At 33.4% G+C, this 17,912-nt stretch overlaps 1 protein-coding gene across 2 annotated transcripts; it reads right to left on the minus strand.

The window, feature by feature from the left end:
- Positions 1-4,293: 4,293 nt before the first annotated feature.
- Positions 4,294-16,948, minus strand: LOC128236016 (uncharacterized). 2 transcript variants are annotated; one of them, XM_052950807.1, is made up of 12 exons: positions 16,618-16,948; positions 15,915-16,225; positions 14,249-14,383; positions 12,496-12,520; positions 11,788-11,864; positions 11,514-11,538; positions 11,192-11,268; positions 11,001-11,016; positions 10,633-10,694; positions 10,314-10,338; positions 9,467-9,558; positions 4,294-5,934 (listed from the first exon to the last, which is right to left on the minus strand). In XM_052950807.1, the coding sequence occupies exons 2-12, from the start codon at positions 15,985-15,987 to the stop codon at positions 5,921-5,923; spliced, it is 621 nt and encodes a 206-aa protein (XP_052806767.1). In that variant the 5' UTR covers positions 15,988-16,225; positions 16,618-16,948; the 3' UTR covers positions 4,294-5,920. The 2 variants fall into 2 exon arrangements, with proteins under 2 accessions (XP_052806767.1, XP_052806768.1); XM_052950808.1 differs by lacking the exon at positions 14,249-14,383.
- Between the last annotated feature and the right edge of the window lie 964 nt (positions 16,949-17,912).

Consider the following 17,912-nt stretch of genomic DNA (forward strand, 5'->3'; position numbering starts at 1 on the left):
AAGGGCTAAGAAACCGACAGTGCAGCAATCTAGAATAACACGAAGATGGACATATAATGAACTTCAGGGGAAGAGCTTCAATCTTTTATAAGGGGAACTAGACCAGTGCTATGCTAGGGAAACCTAGTGGGTAAATTGGTAGTACCCCAACAGTCAAGTGACCATCCGAAGTACAACCAGGCGCTGTGATGACAAACGATCCAATTGTTTTTAGACATTTACAAAAGCAACCCATTTATGATCCCGCTTAATGTCCCAATATGAGGCTAAGTCAAAACTTAATCATAAAACGTCAATGTATTGATTATTTTACTCATTTTTAGTTACAGTGACCTTTACCTTAACCCAAACACGGCAAGGCAATACAATGGTTATCTTCGCATGAGCCTGTTTTATTTAAAGTTTAATTGCGTGAATATACACACCCCTACTTAAGTTATAAACCAGAGAAATATTTTCTATTTGTCACAACTACATCTTTGATTATGACTGTACTTGCGCTTTAAACCATTTCATACGTTTTCAAATGTGTCTAGTTCCATCAGCACATTTTAACTCAAGATGTTTTAAAGAATACGTTGACACTAACCTTACCCGACAGATCCAAATACAACCCCAAAGTACATCTTAAATGAAACTCGCTAAAAACCAAGCTTCATCGACATTATGTATTTCAAACTAAACTAAAATTATTGAGCAGAGCCAATATTCTTAAGTGAATAATAGCGAACTTGACATTGACGTTCATGATCTCTTACTTGGCATCACATGTGTCATCACAGAAGATGTCTACACATTGGGTCTCACTTCTATTCTTGTTATTAAATGGATGCATTTTTTATTTAACTTATATACCAGAGTGCCACGAAAGTATTTATTTACTTTTGTAACGTATTAATATATTGTTTCTGTGATAAATGTGTTATGTTTGATATCAAAATGTTGAGAGGAAGATAGTTTCTACTTAGTGTTTTTTTGTGATTTTTGTTCAGATGACTTACAAATTAAGTGACATTTGATATGCTTAAGCCATAGATAATGCTGCATACATATAGTTTCAAGAAATACATAAAGATTTAAGTGATTCCATTGATGAGCTCTAAGGTTGATTTTTATTATAATTTCGCGTATGACCACCTCTGATAAACGTCAGAATATGTTTGCGCATCGACCGAACAGAACGTCTTATAACGTCTGAAGGAATATTATTCAATTTCTAATTAAGAGCGTTTGCTATATCATGCATGTTGTTAATGTCGACACTTTGAGCTCACCTTGTATGCTCAAAGGGGATCATATCTGGGTCGTTCACGGTAACATGTTTCAAATATGTTCATGATATATAAACGAGCCACTCGATGGCATGATGTCGTATCATAATTTGTCTAACATACGGCCTGTCATAAAGTTTGTTGAGGATGTCCCAAATTGGTAAAATTACTGATGCCGTTACCCCATGCCGTACTAGAGCATCTATGTTATGAAATGGTCCGTTCCTGCGTTAATTACACGTGGTTTGCCAGATCTTGGACGATCTGCGACACATCCTGTTTGTTGAAAGCAACACAGTTTTGGCATTCAATAATACGCAAATTTGAAATCCGACATGATTTGACCTTAGGAAAGGCAACAAAAAACGTGACCAAACACGTTTCTGTTGACACGTAGTTTTCCCACGACTTGCAAGTGCATCTCTATAGTATTGTCATAATCGGTTTACATTCGACATTTCTACAACTTAAAACGGCGACAGGAAATGCTACATTAAGCATATATGGCATATGTAATTCAAGATTGATAACTGTTTTAAAATCGGAGTTATTTAAAAAATAAAAAAGTGAAACCGAAGTTATCAATGCAGTTGCTCCCGCAGGCCAACGTAAAGAATTAGAGAGCATTATAGTGTGTTCTTATAAAATCTCTTTTCGAGCATTAAGAAGCCTATGCTAAACGATGGTTAGCTTGGCTTTTACTGTTAAAGTGTCTAATTATGGGCTTTTGCTTTGCACTTTAAGATAAAAAATATTCTTATTTTGAATTCAATGGCAGCTTTAACGTATTTTGAGATCAATTCTTAAAGAAAGCTCCCATTTGTACTTCGACTTGAAAATGGAGATCACCGCATTGTCGTTTAAATTGATATTCAACCTGAAAAAAAAACATAATACAACTGTATTTCACAATGTGGCAAAGGACACCATAACCATGTTTACCATTATTTCGAGCTTACAATTCGAACATTTTCCGATATTGAAGCATCTTGTATCGAATTAGATTAAACTTGAAAGCTTACATACCATTTTAGTATAAATTCATTGGATTAAGCGGTCACATACCATTAAGCTTGATTTACATGTCTTTTTAATTTAACTTTTGAACATTTATTTAGCTATTTGCATTCATTCATTTTAAGTTATTTTATAACATATAATTATCGAAAAAAGGAAAAAGTGTAACTTTGTTATATCTTTATTCGTAAGTAACTGAAACTGTTTAACTCGTGTGCAAGAAGGTAGAAGTATCTGAGCATTCTCACAATGACTTTAAAATTCTGTCGCAGGTCATCAGGTGTTTCCCAGTTGCTATAAATGAAAACGTAGCACTGAAACGTACTCCTTTTCGGCCGTTCTTAAAGCATCCTGTGTTTTCATATTGTAGGTCACAGTCTCCATCTGTTGATATACACAGTGGGCCGTGAACTGAGGATCACTAAGGTCTGTATCAGGACTGTAAAACGGTGCGGGAGGACTGACATAAACATGCATGTTGCTCTTTAACCAGCGGATCTGGGCGCTAATGTTGTAGTACCAATGTCGGCCGAGCACTCAAAACAGTGCATGGAAAAGGTTTACCTCGAGAACTACAAGGCATCAAAAGCATGCTCTGGTACCCCTTATAAATATATATATATATTTTAATCGATCCAATCTCAGTGTAACACTGCAAATTAGACCAAAGTATTTTTAATGGAAAATAAATACTTAAGTTGACTTCTCTCATTATTAAAATTATCTCAGATATGAAATCAGTATGTTGATATTGATTGAGATATGCTTTTTAAAGATACTCAATATATTGTTTTCTGATGATGTGAGAAATTGCTTTGAATGATTTTGTAAAGATTTTCTATTTATGAATATCCGACGTTTTAATGGTCAGAGTTATAATTGTATATAAAAAGAAACATTACGAATGATTCATGTCTGAACTTTCTAATTACTCTGGACGGAAACTAGAGGACTTATGTGAATAGACATTAAGCGGAAGTTTTTAAGGCGTTTTAAGGTATTTTTTCACAATATTGATTGGATTAGTCGTCGACGAAAAACAGGCAATAACAAGAAACTCGTCTTAACATTAACTGTAACTTTTAAACCGAGCTTTCGATTACAAGCTAAAAGTTGATGACATAGTAGAATCAACCACTACTTGGTCTCTTGATATGCAGAATTGTATATAATCTTTATGCTTTATTTCCTATCTGCTTTCAAAAATGTGAAAATCAAAAGCACTCTAGTGTCAGACAATAATAAATTGTTGCTTTAATTAGAATGAACTTACCTTGAACATCAAGCTTTTCTTTAAAATAATGCAAGTTATAGTACTTTAATAAAGCCAATGCGTTGTTAAGGAAATATGGCATCTGTACTCCACTGCATTATTAAAGGTTATAGAAGAAACCGGACGAGATACGCCCAAGGTACTATCCACTCCGTTACTTTTTGTATAAAAATTTCCATTTATAGCCTAGCCAGGACCTGCTCTTGGAATCTTACACAGGCTTCTGGTATGTGTCTGTATTGGTGGGATTATCATTTTAAAAAATAGCTATATGCTGAGTAATGCAAACGTAATATTGCGGTTTTGTCTATCCTACATATATTGCTGTATTCACACGCATAAAACAAAACAAAGATGCTCAAATAATCAAATATAGTGATAGTTTGCCATGGCATGTTTTTTGCTTAACATTCAAAACATGAATGTGACGTCATCCATTGGTCGTTTTTTTATTTATATGGTTCATCGGACAGTGTAATTTACTTTATTTCTACTAACTGTATATTATTTTAAGAAAAAAGACTGTTCTATGTGTTAAGAAGTTTAGTTTAGTAATTGACATTCAGTTGAAACAACGTTACTATGAACTATAAAAATCGTAGAACAATTATTTGGTATCCATTTTATTTCCTACCTGTATACATATTTACCCCTCTAATCCAATTATACGATTGAAATCACTTTCGGTTTTAAAAGAAACGCCAATACAAAACTATTTATGCACACTTTCTTTATGTTCATTTCAATCTTAACCTTTTAGAAGTGACAATAAACAAATATTCATAATATTCACGAATATATTAAAAAGGTTTTGAAACTGAACTATGTTTTCATTTATTTGCACATCAAACAACAAGCAGCTATTAAATATATAGATACATGGTGTTTAAATTCCGAACCTTTACAACATGCGAGTCCCTTTTAAATGTATCTTTTCATAGTAATTATTGACGACATCAGTAAAACATATTTTTGTAAAAATATAACATTTGATAAACAATTAATTTTTCTTGGGCTTCTTTCCTTTAGTCGGGGTCCAATGAGTTGACAATGGTGTCATGCCATTCACGACTTAAACGCTGTGTTTACATATTTATAGTAACTGACCCGCCTAAAACAGCCTTCCCTCGACACAGCGTGTTTCGGACTTTTCGTTCCGTAATATAATATACAGCATTTCACTCGTTCTTAGGGAATTTGTTTAACGTACTCGTAAAAAGCTTACCACATCTGTTCATTTTTAAAGGTGTATAATTCACTTACTTCTCAGCAGTGTTTTTAAACAAGACATTTGTTCTTAGTGAAAATACGTCGATGTAAAATAAAAATATTTTAACCAACTAGCACGATTAACTTTTAGACATCGACTTCTTATTCTATATACACAAGTTTGTTAAATTAAACGACGATTGTTTAGGTCAAATTAGGGCAAAACATTGCATAAGCAACAGAATAATAAAAAAGGAGGACAATTTTAACTTTAAGTATTGTTACAAAAGTAACTCACCGAGTGGGTTGATTGACAAGAAAGTAAATAAAAATAAATATTCAAACATTCGATCAAACGTTTGGTATTCGAATGTTATGATCGGCATTCGAATATTCGAAAAAAGTTCAATAAATAGAATAAAAAGACACCTTTTGCCTACTACTCTGTTGTTGTGCATAAAGTCGATTCGTTTGTTTTGTTTGTCTTGTTTTTACAACGATTTGCCAATAATGCCAGAGGTGTGATGTGATGACAATACACTACACCCACGCCATATGATTTTTAGGAACATATCATCGGGTACCATAAAAGTCCCCGTAATTTAAAATAACTGACTATTACACAAGAGACATCAGAAATTTCATTTCTTCGTAATTTAAAATGCCTTTGCCAATTAAAGATCACTAAGGTATCGGCATTCACGCCAATGTGTTTTCTTGGCTATATATTCAACTATGCAACATTGCTCAAATTACCGTGCTCATATGAATGACTTGTGCTACAACAATGTAGTTACTTGTATATATGCTTCAAACTGTTTTCAATGTTTCGATATAATGTTCTTGCTTTGAAATTTTAATGTATATTACAGCGTTTTAGTATGTGAGTCACAAACAAATGTATGTTCTACTTCTATGAGTCACAAGCAAATGCATCCTCTACCTCTTTGAAGTTACATGCAAATGTTTATTCTTCTATGAGTCAAAAGAAAATATATCTTCCTCTACTATGAATCACAAACATATGTATCGTTTTCATCAATAAATCTCCAGTAAAATTATATGATATAAATCGCAAGCATGTCTATTTTATATATCACAATCAGCTGTATCTTCTTCTTCTTCTTTAACTCACAAGCAGCTGTATTGTCTACTTCGTGGCACCTGGAAGTGAAAAATCAACGCTTAAACAAAGATGCATGTGTTCATAACCAATCAAATAGGGATGGGACATGTACCAAGATTCATGGTTTGACCTACTTATATTCAAACACACGGTCAATTCACACATAAGTTCAATTCAATTCATTTTTCCAACAATAATTGATGATTATTAAACATAAACACAGATATGCAAAAAATGAGGGGAACAATCAAACATAAATATATTGATTAGCAAAAACCCATCATCCAAATCATTTTCAGTGTACAGAGATATTAACAAACAGTTATATAATGTTATATATGTGCAGTACACACGCTATTATTTATGTTTTAAATACACACAAGGTTCAAATAACCTTAAGTTGTCGTATACAATTTTATATCAATATCAGTAGTCTGTTGGAATAGGAAACATATCGTCAACACGCGGCGCAGTGATATATACCAAATAAAGTTTAGATATTGTTTAAACATTTTCTCACAAAAGGGAACCAAAAGGGATATTTTCATAAAACTGGATTGTAGACTTCTGTCCATGATACGTTTAAAAGAAGCAACGGCACCAAGTAAGGTGAGGTAGAACCTTTCTACGTCCATTAACAACAGCGCTTCTGTAACATGTGTTCCCATTCCCGCAAAACATATGTGAGTAGGAAGTGCACTGGTAAGCTACTTTATATAACCTAGTCCATAGCTTTGCGACACTTAGTTCAATGATCTGGTTTCTGTCGAACACTTCATAAATGACTATTTATGCTATTTGGGGATGCAGCATTCGAAAGTAACGAAAGCCATCATTCGTTTGTCGTCTCCTGTACCACAGTGTACTCGTGTAGACAATACTTTTAACATTTCATTTCCACTGGTTCTTAGACGGAAGGATATTTGTATCAATTAGCACATTGTTTATGAAAGTCTTTTAAAAAAGTTGGGAATAAACACTACCGTAACACATTTTTGTTCAAGGTAAACTGGATGTAACGTTTTGTGAACAGATTTCTGTCAGGACAGTAGTCTATGCAGGAATATCATTTTTCTTATAATAACATGTGAGAACAGGTTGAACACGCCAAGCATGGATCCACACATATCATATATAGTCCTTTAATGACACCCTTGCATTGTTCACAATAAACTGCTGATATTTATTGATAGTGAAGAAATCATGGCTATTAATATAATCCCACAGTTTACCGCGATATGCATGTTTTTCTTCTTGTACCTATTGAAAGGCACAATTGGATTTAAACCATAAGGATGTTAGTCTTTGGCAGATGTAAAAAGTAAGCGTTTTTTTTTATTTTTGGCTTTTTGGATGCGTTCCTCAATATGTACTTTACATCTTAAATTCGAATCCTGTCTAGTGTTCAAATGGTTTGCGTTTTTGGGCTTCTCAAGACATTTATCCCCGTACAAAATACCAACTAGCGGTACATTTTGCATATTGCTGAATATCAAAACGGTAAATATCTTAACGTTAATGACAATGTTCCACTAGGGATACACAACGTGAAGCATGCGTGGCAAATTCAAGGGAGGTAATGCAATGAGTGAAATTTCATCAGCGACTGAATACCTACGGTCCTATGTTGAAAACAAGGAATATCCTATATTTATATTGTCCAGATAATGTTTTTTGAGTTCTTTTATATACACGAGATCATATAAAGTTGTCAATACGCCTCATTATCTCAGTGATTTGAGGACTGGTATTTCTTCGGAATGCTCCTCGTTCAGTCACACTTTAAATTTCAGTGCCATAAAATAAGATACCAAAACACGTAACAATTGTTCTGTACTTCCTAGTCGTAATAGCTTAAGAAAGTACGGCCTTTGTTCCACACCGCATTAAATGCAGATTTCAAATACACTGTTACGTTTCATCTGGCCGTACACAGTTTCTTGGAAGTTTAAAGAGGCGGTGACAGAGCTTAAGTATTTCTGAAAACCTTGTTGTTGGTTTGAAAGCAAAAGTTGTTGTTTTACTAATAAAAGGTCATTTTGCCCATTGAATAGGACTCTTTGGAAAATAATCCTAAAACATGACATAAGGGATACGGGTCTATAGCTGCAAGATTTGGATTTGAGTTTTCTCTTGCCTTTGTATAATGAGATTAGTAGGCTGTTTTTATATTAGCTGGGTATCCTTCTTTCTATAAAACTAAATTAACCAACACATAAACCAACAACTATCCGCTAATGAGCACGAGCATGATAAAATCACCAATGTAAAACTTCACCAACGATAGTCATATATCGCTTCTGATCGAGTTTAACCGAAATAATGAAACGTTGATACAAACTTGAACGGAAGGCATTATTAAACACGTGATATTAATGTAAGGCAGATATTTTATCATTCCTGCCAGAATCGCTGCTGTATCAATAGGTTACTTTTTGCGAATTCAATATAATTTTGTAATTTATATTTGTGATTTATCCTTTTTTGTATAGGGTTCTTAAGAAACCTTTTGTATCGATCAATCGACCTTTTCTGAATGAAAAGTTGATAACTGTCCTGTACAAAAAAAACACAAGTTATTGACAACACTTTTACGTGTATACTTATCACTCTGCCGTGTTTCAGTTTGTGCAATTCATTTTATAGAACTGAGAATCATTTTATGTATTATTGTGTGTGGAATTCTGTTCAATGCAATTGATATGATGCTTAATCGACAAATTTTAAATATCGTGCTGTATAAACAGATGTTTATTAAATTTTTATATTTGACAATATTAAGAGAAAATTGATAGTAACACTTTCATATGCACATTTATAATTATTTTACATTTTCATGTTATAAAAGTTTTTTGCTACAAAATGTAGCATATATTTGTATTTCTTACTTCATATTCGATGTGAATCATTCTGTACTCCAAACTATTTCACGGCGCCTTTCGAGGCATTGTGTCAATGACTTTCTTGCAGGAGTATGACTGATCTTTCAATTGTTGCGAGTTGAGACATGTGTTTTTTTTGTTAACTCACATTCGCATAATATGTTTTACAAGTCATCTGCGTGATAAATTAATGAACTCATACTAGATTTCATAAACACAATGACCTAAATGGTGTATAAGTGTGTCTCATTGAAAAAAAATGTGTTAACAATTAACATCTATTTAACTTTATTGATAACAATAAACATCTATGTTACTTTATTGTGAACAATTAATTTAGCTATTTTACTTTATTAGTTTAAACATTATATATTTTGCATCGATTGTGAAGAACGTTATCATTACGTATACTAAGTCACTTGCGTTGGCCCGATGGTATGCGAGGGTGTAGTATTGTGTTGTAGAGGAAACAGGAGTACCCGGAGGAAACCAACTTGTCTGGCTTGCTGACCACTAACCAAACTCACATGCGTCCAGGCCGGGTATCGAACCGGGGTCGCCTTGATGAAAATGGTGTGCGCTTATTACTGCGCTAACCGGACAACTTTATTTTATTTTATTTTGAATGCAGTGACTTTATTATGTTGAGCCTTTATTTTGTTTCAATTCATAACAAACATTTACATACCAAGCGCCGTATACTGATGTTCAATCGGAGCTGTATATACATGGTCATACGTACTGACTTGAGTATGCTTCGGGTTTGTTCCGTTATCATAACTAAAATACAATAACAATAGTGTGTAACATTTTGTAATAAGCAATTTATATTTGTGTTCCTTGGAGCAAAACAATATGTATACCTTAAGACAAATGTGAAATAAACAGGCAGGCACAATGAAATATAAGCGCGGCCCTGGTTGATCCACGTCAGATATCGCTATGGTTTCCTACTATATGTCTTTTTATTATATACCCATCATAAATCAACACGCAATACATATCGCAAAATACAGTAGTCTGTATTCAACTCCAGTGTAATACGACTGTTTTCCACTCTTGTGACGTCACGTCATAACAAGTATCGTTGCGCGACGTTAAAATGACGATAAAACAAAATAGTGCGTCGTTAAAATGACATTTATCATATTATGAATACATGTGGCTTTTAAGTGATCTCACCAGTTATGTATATAATAAAAGGGTAAACCGGAATGTCGTATTCGACTCTCGTGGATTTTTGCAGATTTTGTTTTTACTCGGCTTGTGCCTCGTGAAATCCGAATCTGCAAAAAACATTCGAGTCGAATACAATCTCTAGGATCAAAACGCAGTACTTATAACCCTATTGTATTCTATCGATTAACGATACAATCAAGTGGTTTTATTTCTTTGTGCATTTTAAATAACTTTTAGAATATGGATTTTATTATACATGCTATTTAAGTGAACCGTTCAAATAAATATAGGTTGTAAGTGTTTACATTGCTTTAATTGTACATAACTGAACATTCAATATGAAAAATGTTGCTTACTCTCTTGGTTCCATTGACGATTCTTCTGAAAAAAAACGAATTGGTACAATATCATAATATTGCTTTAGCAATTAACCTTATAACATTGAGAACATACTGAAATCGTCTTGATTTTAATTGTAAACTAGGATCATAGAAGTCTTGTTAAATGCAATAATGGTTTTCATGGCTATGTTACATAATTAAAGAAAGAACAAGTGATCATCGAATGCCTTCATATCACTGAGGAAGAATGCATAAACATATACCATTTCTTTTGTCTACTTGTAAAGCTCAGAGTTATTCGCATTCGATTAATGAAGAATATTTGAAAACTTACGGTTGTCCGGAATTTCATAATTACTGCCTGCTGTTTGCGAGTGTGGATGTTGATTCACATATCTAAATATGTATGACACACACGTGGGTGTTATGTCTTTAACATCAGTTTAATTACCGTTTCAATGCGGTAACCTCTAACACTAGTAAATAATGATATTTATATACATATTTTCCAATTATTTTAATATATAAACATGACAAATCACAACGGTTCAACATCAGACGAGTGCGATATTAAGTATACTGTGGCAATACATGTAGAACATGTAACAGCATTAGAATGATCAGTAACACCTTGAGAAAATTTGATGTGTAAGATGTGTAATACATAAATATTTAAGAATTAATGTGACGATGTATACTCACTGCCTTTGGCAACTTTCTGAAATCAAAGACACACATGACTTATGAGGACTAAATACAAAGAGGTCAATGTTTTATATTACTTATCGATTAAGCAAAACGTTTGTTATAAATTCATAGTGTTCCGCTTGATATTTACATAATTTTACTTCTTGATTCTAAATGTCGTTGTAAAGGTGTGAAATATTATTTACCCAGGTCTACGTATGCGGCATTTTCTCTGTTGTGAAGACGCTCGTACGATGTGGTTTCGTTGAGGAGACTGCCAGCACTAAATCGGTTAATAGAAGGATGACAGAAAGGTTCACCTTTCTAAGTGAGTTTCGATAAATGATTCTATCGGATTTTGCATAATTAAGAATTCAGTATAAAATGGTTACTACTATGTATAGCCATGGGTTTAAGAATGGTAAAAGCACACGCATAATAATAAACTATTCACCATATTAATGCCGATTGAAAGATTTACTTCACTGATAAAATCAAGTAATACATGTATATATATATATTACATACCTAGATGGTCCAACAGCAGTCATGCCTGAAAATGGTAATGTAGATTAATCTAGGCCACGTGTATGTGGATTTCTTTACTGATCCCGGACCAAGCTCCTTTGGATATGTTATTATAGTCGTTTTACTTTTGGGAGATGTCTTTAATCATTGGTACAGAACAAATCAATCAGTATTTTAAAACATGCTAATGTTAAAGAAAATGCTAATAAACAGGCGTATTATTTGTTTGGTATGATCCATTTGGTTAAGCATTTATGTTAAGTAAACACAATACCTATTTCTGTGTATTCCGTTTGTTCGCTGGTAGTGAGGTGCTCGTTAGATGACGCTTCCTGTGACACTGGATTTGATCTATTTGACGAACAAAAAACAGTTCAATATATCGAATTGAAACTCGGTAAACATGTTGTTAACAATAGTACACACTCATATAGCAAGGCCAATAACACGGACTTTAAGAAATATTTTAAACATTATATATTTTATAAAGGTTGTGAAAAAATATATATTTACTCTTGCTCTAATTGGCACCATATTGCGCAAGAGTAAGACCTGGTATTGTTTGGGAAAACAGACAACCCGAAGAAAACCAAATTTTCTGTCTTGGTGATAGCCAACCAAAAAAACACATGAGCCCAGGTCGCGAATCGAGCCCGGGTCGCCTTGATGAGAAGCAAATGTTCTTACCACTGTGCTAACGGGACGACATGAATAGTGCCTCTTTTTTGACCGAATAAGATGCAAAATATTAAGCTTTGCCTTTGTACTTGCCAGAAACAATATGCACATGTGAAGAAAGGCCCATAACTCTGACTAAATAATAATTGTCCAGTTTTGTCCCTTCTTCGAAAAAATAAGTTGTGATGAATGTTTGGTGTTCGCTCCGCGGCCCTCTTGTTATATTTTTCATTACGGTTACGCGTTAAACACAAACTTCGGTAAAACAACTTAAACATTGCTTTAATTGCAGAATCATACTTACTGGTTTACGGTAGTACTTGCACTGTCTGAAAAGGAAAAGAAACATATATCGTGACAAATTAGAATTTTACACTACCTTAAAATAGATGTATATTGACGGACAGTACAAATTGTTTTGGATATTGACAGACACATTTTGAAATATAGAAATATAGAAGTTTGAAATGCCTTTCTTATTGAACAGTATTTAAATTATATTAATTTCAGTACACAATTCTTTCCTTTGTCAATAATAAAGTCGAAAATACGCAGGCATTACTATCAGCCAACATTTTACCGAATTTCATATTTAAAACTAGGCCACAAGAAATGTTCAGATCAATTGCAGAACTATTAATTATTGACGTGTAGTTATTTATTCGAACAAACATCATTGATTTGACTTGGTGTATCTTATGCTGACAACAATTTCTCAAAACTCCTTCAGACCTTTATAACAGGATTTAGAAGGTTTGCTATTTTTGCTTTGTTATAACTTGTGTAGTAAATTAGAATAGTTTAAGACTTTTAAAAATAATTTTCAACAAAATCACAAATAACTATTTGTGTTATGTATAATAAAGTTTAAGGGAAAGTTATGTGGATGAATAAAACAAATGCTTATACTTGTTTCTCCAGAAAAGCATTAATTTTCACTACCAAGTGTAGCTAATAATAATAATAACAATAATAATAGTGGCATAGGGGGCGTATGCAGTGTTGCTTACATTCGGCCAAGAAGGGCATTGTCATTGTTGCAAATAGTTGCCCTTGGGGACGTTGGAAGTGTTGCTACCACTGGTTGTAAGAGACGTTGGCAGCGTTATTAACAGAATGACAGAGGGGCATAGTGTGTGTTGGCGGTCTTGCTCACTGCCGGCCTAGGGCAGGTCGGCAGTGTTGCCAACAGTATGCTTCAGAAGCAATGGCAGTTTTGTTAAAAACGGCATAAGAAGCGTTGACAGTGTTGCAAACAATGCGAAAAAGGGACGTTGGCAGTGTTGCTCACAGCCGACCCAGGGCAGGTCGGCAGTGTTGCTAACAGTAGGCTTCAGTGGCAATGGCAGTGTTGCTAAAAACGGCATAAGGAGCGTTGACAGTGTTGCAAACAGTGCGAAAAAGGGCCGTTGGCAGTGTTGCTTAAAGTGGGCTAAATGGGCGTTGGAAATGTTGCTTAAAAAGGGCACAGGGAGATTTGGCAGTATTGCTTGCAGTAGGCATAGTATCTGGTGGATGTGTTGCTAACAGTGGGACTAGAGGGCTTTGGCAGTGTTTCTCTAAACGTTGCTGTTTAATATTTCCTAAAAACAAAGGAGACTGCTATGTAACTACATCGGATTTATACATCAATCCTTCAAACTTAACTAATATAAGGGATACAAGTGAAGTATTAGATATTTCTTTCTCAAATTATTGATGTATATGCGTTTAGTTGTTTTTAAGATAGATTAGAGAGAGTGCTTATTTCCAACGATGTAACCAGTACATAATTTTGGTCAAGTATAAGGTAGAAAAAAATGTATTTACTTCCGTTTAGGTACTAGATGTAAACATTAGCATATAATTCTGCGTTTTTTTTCTTTCATTATAAATTTGAAAATAAAAAAGAGAGAAATGGTTACTTTGGATATATTTGGCTGAAATGGCATTTTTTTTCAACTTTTTGCATATTTTTGACATATATTATTACACTAAAGCTCTTTTTGTAACTCCAGCAATTATTTAATAAGGGCCATGGACTTCATATTTTGTAATGATTGTAGTAATAAGCATACCTGAGGTATGCCTACAAGGAAACCGATATCTTCTCGGAATTTGAAAATAAGCCATAACAGCAACAGCTAGAGCAACAACTCCAACAACAATTCCACCAACTACTACGACGATTACTCTTCTAGTTCGGCTAGATTCTGGAATATTATTAAAAATACAAAAGTCAAAAATCATAATCAAATAAACCTCTAATATCTCATTGAACACTACCATGACAAGCTCAGTCTCCATATAATTAACGACAGTTCGGTTTAGAGGCAGTGTTAAACGCCTGAATAACACGCCGTTACAACAACACAAAAACGAGAAATATATATAAAGTTTATGAATCTCCAATATATCCAGAGATAGTTATTCGAGTTGAATAATTGCATAGTGGTACAAAAAAGGAGTTCAAATGCAATTACAATTATATTTAAATAGGGGAACAACTGAGTCATTACTGTAACCTATCAGTTTGAACTGATTAAAGAGCGCAAGTTAAGAATAATGTTTAAAGCTTGGAATGTAATCAAAGCATCTGAAGACAATCACTTAATATAAATAATTATTGTATGTCTATCAGGTTTTCTACATTTGATGCGTATCAACAATGATGACAACAATACTTATATAAGTATTCAACATGATAAACAGCTCTAGATAGCATAAAATCGTCACTTTGTTTCATTGTTCAAAGCTTTTCATTTATGACACTACTCCAACTTATTTAATTTACAACGTTTATATGTACTCTTAAACAGTACTGTATAAACCATTATACATCGATATACCAATAAATAATTAACTCCTGCAAAACAAGGTAAAACAAAATCAGTTTCTTGTACAGCATAACATAGAAAAGTTATATCACTAAAATTCAAGTGCCATTCAAATAGATCAAAAGTACTAATGACTGGTCCTGAATAATCTTGTAAGATAGAACTCTGCATTGGATATATAAAAGTTAATGTTTTCCCATTTTCACTTAAAATGACACTTGATCGTATCGTTAGAGTTTAACAATGACATAAACAATTTAATGACGCACTTAGTAGAGGTAGAACTAATACAGTATTGGGTTTAAATCATTCAGACGCAAGGGTTTGATCAGTTTAAAAGTCCAAATTACAAGTATGTAGAATCTTACGTTTTAATCACTTGGCCAAATATGAATACATTAAGGTACACAACTAAAATAAATAAAATAAAATAATCAATTCTGATGTCTAGAACAAACTTTTTGTCAATTCGTTATTGTCAATCCTGTTCGTTTATTTTTATTTGCTTCACAACTTCACTCAGACACTTGAATTCAGAACCTTATTATACAAAATACAACACATTTATGAATATAGTCTCGTACCCGGTGGGGCTTGATGAAATATTGATTTAGTTATGCCCAATGTGTGACTATGGTACATTTGCTTGAGACGCTCTTAGTGGTGTTACTGTTCATCTTTCGAGAGCCAGTAATTGATCAAGAGCGCCGTGGGGTAAACACCAATAGTTAAATGGTTTAAGGCACAGAAGGGACATGTATAATGCTTTTAGCAACTCACAGTATCGGTTTTTATACCATTATACTTTACATCGAAATTCTAAATCTTTCCGTAACTGTAATTTGAGATATTTATTTTGAATAAAATAATAAGATGTTATATTTATTTAAAGTTATCAATACCCTACCTGAAAGACTAAGGAAAACTGTCTTTCGTCTCCGAAGTAACGATGTTCCTGCATGTGTACGTTCCGACATCATTCGAGGTAAACTGACGAATATTTATGGTTAAGGTAGTTATGCTCTGTGAAATTTCTCGAAAAACCTCATACTTGGTTTGATCCTGGTTTGAAAGTTCTCTAAACACACTGTCGTAGGCTCCGACTAACTTACTCCCGAAATATGTTTGCAAGATGCAACTGTCAGATTGCAGTATAGCATTTTAGAGTAACAGTTTTGTTTAAAAGGATCTGAGATGATATCACAAACGATAAACTGCCTGAAAGAAAATAATCCACGTTAAATAAAGGTGTATAAGTTGATAATAGTTGTTATGAACAATACTTTATCACGATTGCCTAATCTTATATATTGAGTATCACTGCATGATCAACTGAATGATTTTCATTAAGTTTTTTTCGGAATAGTTTTCATATGGCCGAGAACAAACGAAAACATACGGTTCAACCTTCACGCATTAAGACGGGAGTTATACACTCGCCGCAACTTATAGCAAACGTTCTGATAGTGTGACTTGCTAACAATACAAGTCTGTTAGCAAACGTATGTAAATTACGATAAATATGTCCTCTTTCTTACCAATTTGTTAGTATTAATAACGTAAATCGTGACATTGTAAACGTAAATATAAAAACATTTTTAAGTGCTTACAATTAAGCTGTAGGTCCTTTGTTTCGCTTCTGCCGTCATTCGCTACCTCACAGTTGTAGGATCCGCCATCATTGACACTAGTGTTGTGGATTGTCAGCACCACATTTGTCGGATATTCTCTAACTGAATACTTCGTAGTGTCTGGCAAACTGCCTTTCCCGGCTATTTGATAGCCATTTTTACGAATGTTCCATGCAAATGTATCCGTCCCTGAGCAGACGATTTTAGTATCTTCGCCACATCTTCCAACTTCAAGTGCGATTTTTGAGCTAGCAAACGCGACACATAGAAAAATGTTGCTAAAAACTAATTTCAGTAGTGACATATTAAGGCGTTGATTTACCACATATTTAATCAGAAGCGCTTGCTTTTTAAAATGAACTTCGATTGTTCAGTGTGTTATCACAACTTCAAATCTTTAGTGTGAGCAAATCTATTGACAATTTATACTTGCAGTATACCCTACCATAATTATATCTTCAATGGCAAAATAGCTTAAACTTCCTGATCTAAATTCTGTTAAAGTAGGACAATATGAATATATAAAATTTCTGATTTTACATGGTCTTCATGTATGCGTATTTTGGAACTTTTAAATATCTGAAAGTTTACATCTTTGATTTTTTATAAATAAACTTGCGTACTGACTAATGTTATTAATTGTAACTGTACCGAATTGTTTTAATTTTATTACCAATGTATTTATATAAACAATAGGTATAGGTAAATTACACTTACAATATAATACCGCATTAACTTTCGCTGTACAAAGGAGATTCCGATATGAGGTTCGATTTAGCCAATATCATAATAATTAGTAATTAGTGGGTTGGAGTTCGATTAAGCTGTTCCAGCGACATATTGCAAACGTGTTTTTATGGACATCTCATTTATTTAAACATAGAGTTCAAAGCATATACAGACCAAGCAAAGTTATATTTATAGGTACAAATTTTGATTTGGTATTTCTATTTTAAAAATAATAAATAGTTGAGTCGATTTTAGAATCATTAAAAACTGAACATGTACTGTCCTTATCATAGTACAATAGAAGACATAGACATACAACTATCTCCTCTAACGTTAGTGTATGATCTTATGACTGAGTGATATAATCTTCATTCGATTATAAAGAGTTTTATATTGTATCGCTTTAAACGCTGAAAACAATATTGATGATTGCAATGAAAGGGAAACAAAAGAGAAAATAGACATGTAAGTATAGTCAATATTGTTAATTTAAACTTAATATTCAATACTAATTATGATAGTACAACTTTATTAAAAGTTTAGAA

Source organism: Mya arenaria, chromosome 5 (genome assembly GCF_026914265.1).
Source record: "Mya arenaria isolate MELC-2E11 chromosome 5, ASM2691426v1".
NCBI lineage: Eukaryota > Metazoa > Mollusca > Bivalvia > Myida > Myidae > Mya > Mya arenaria.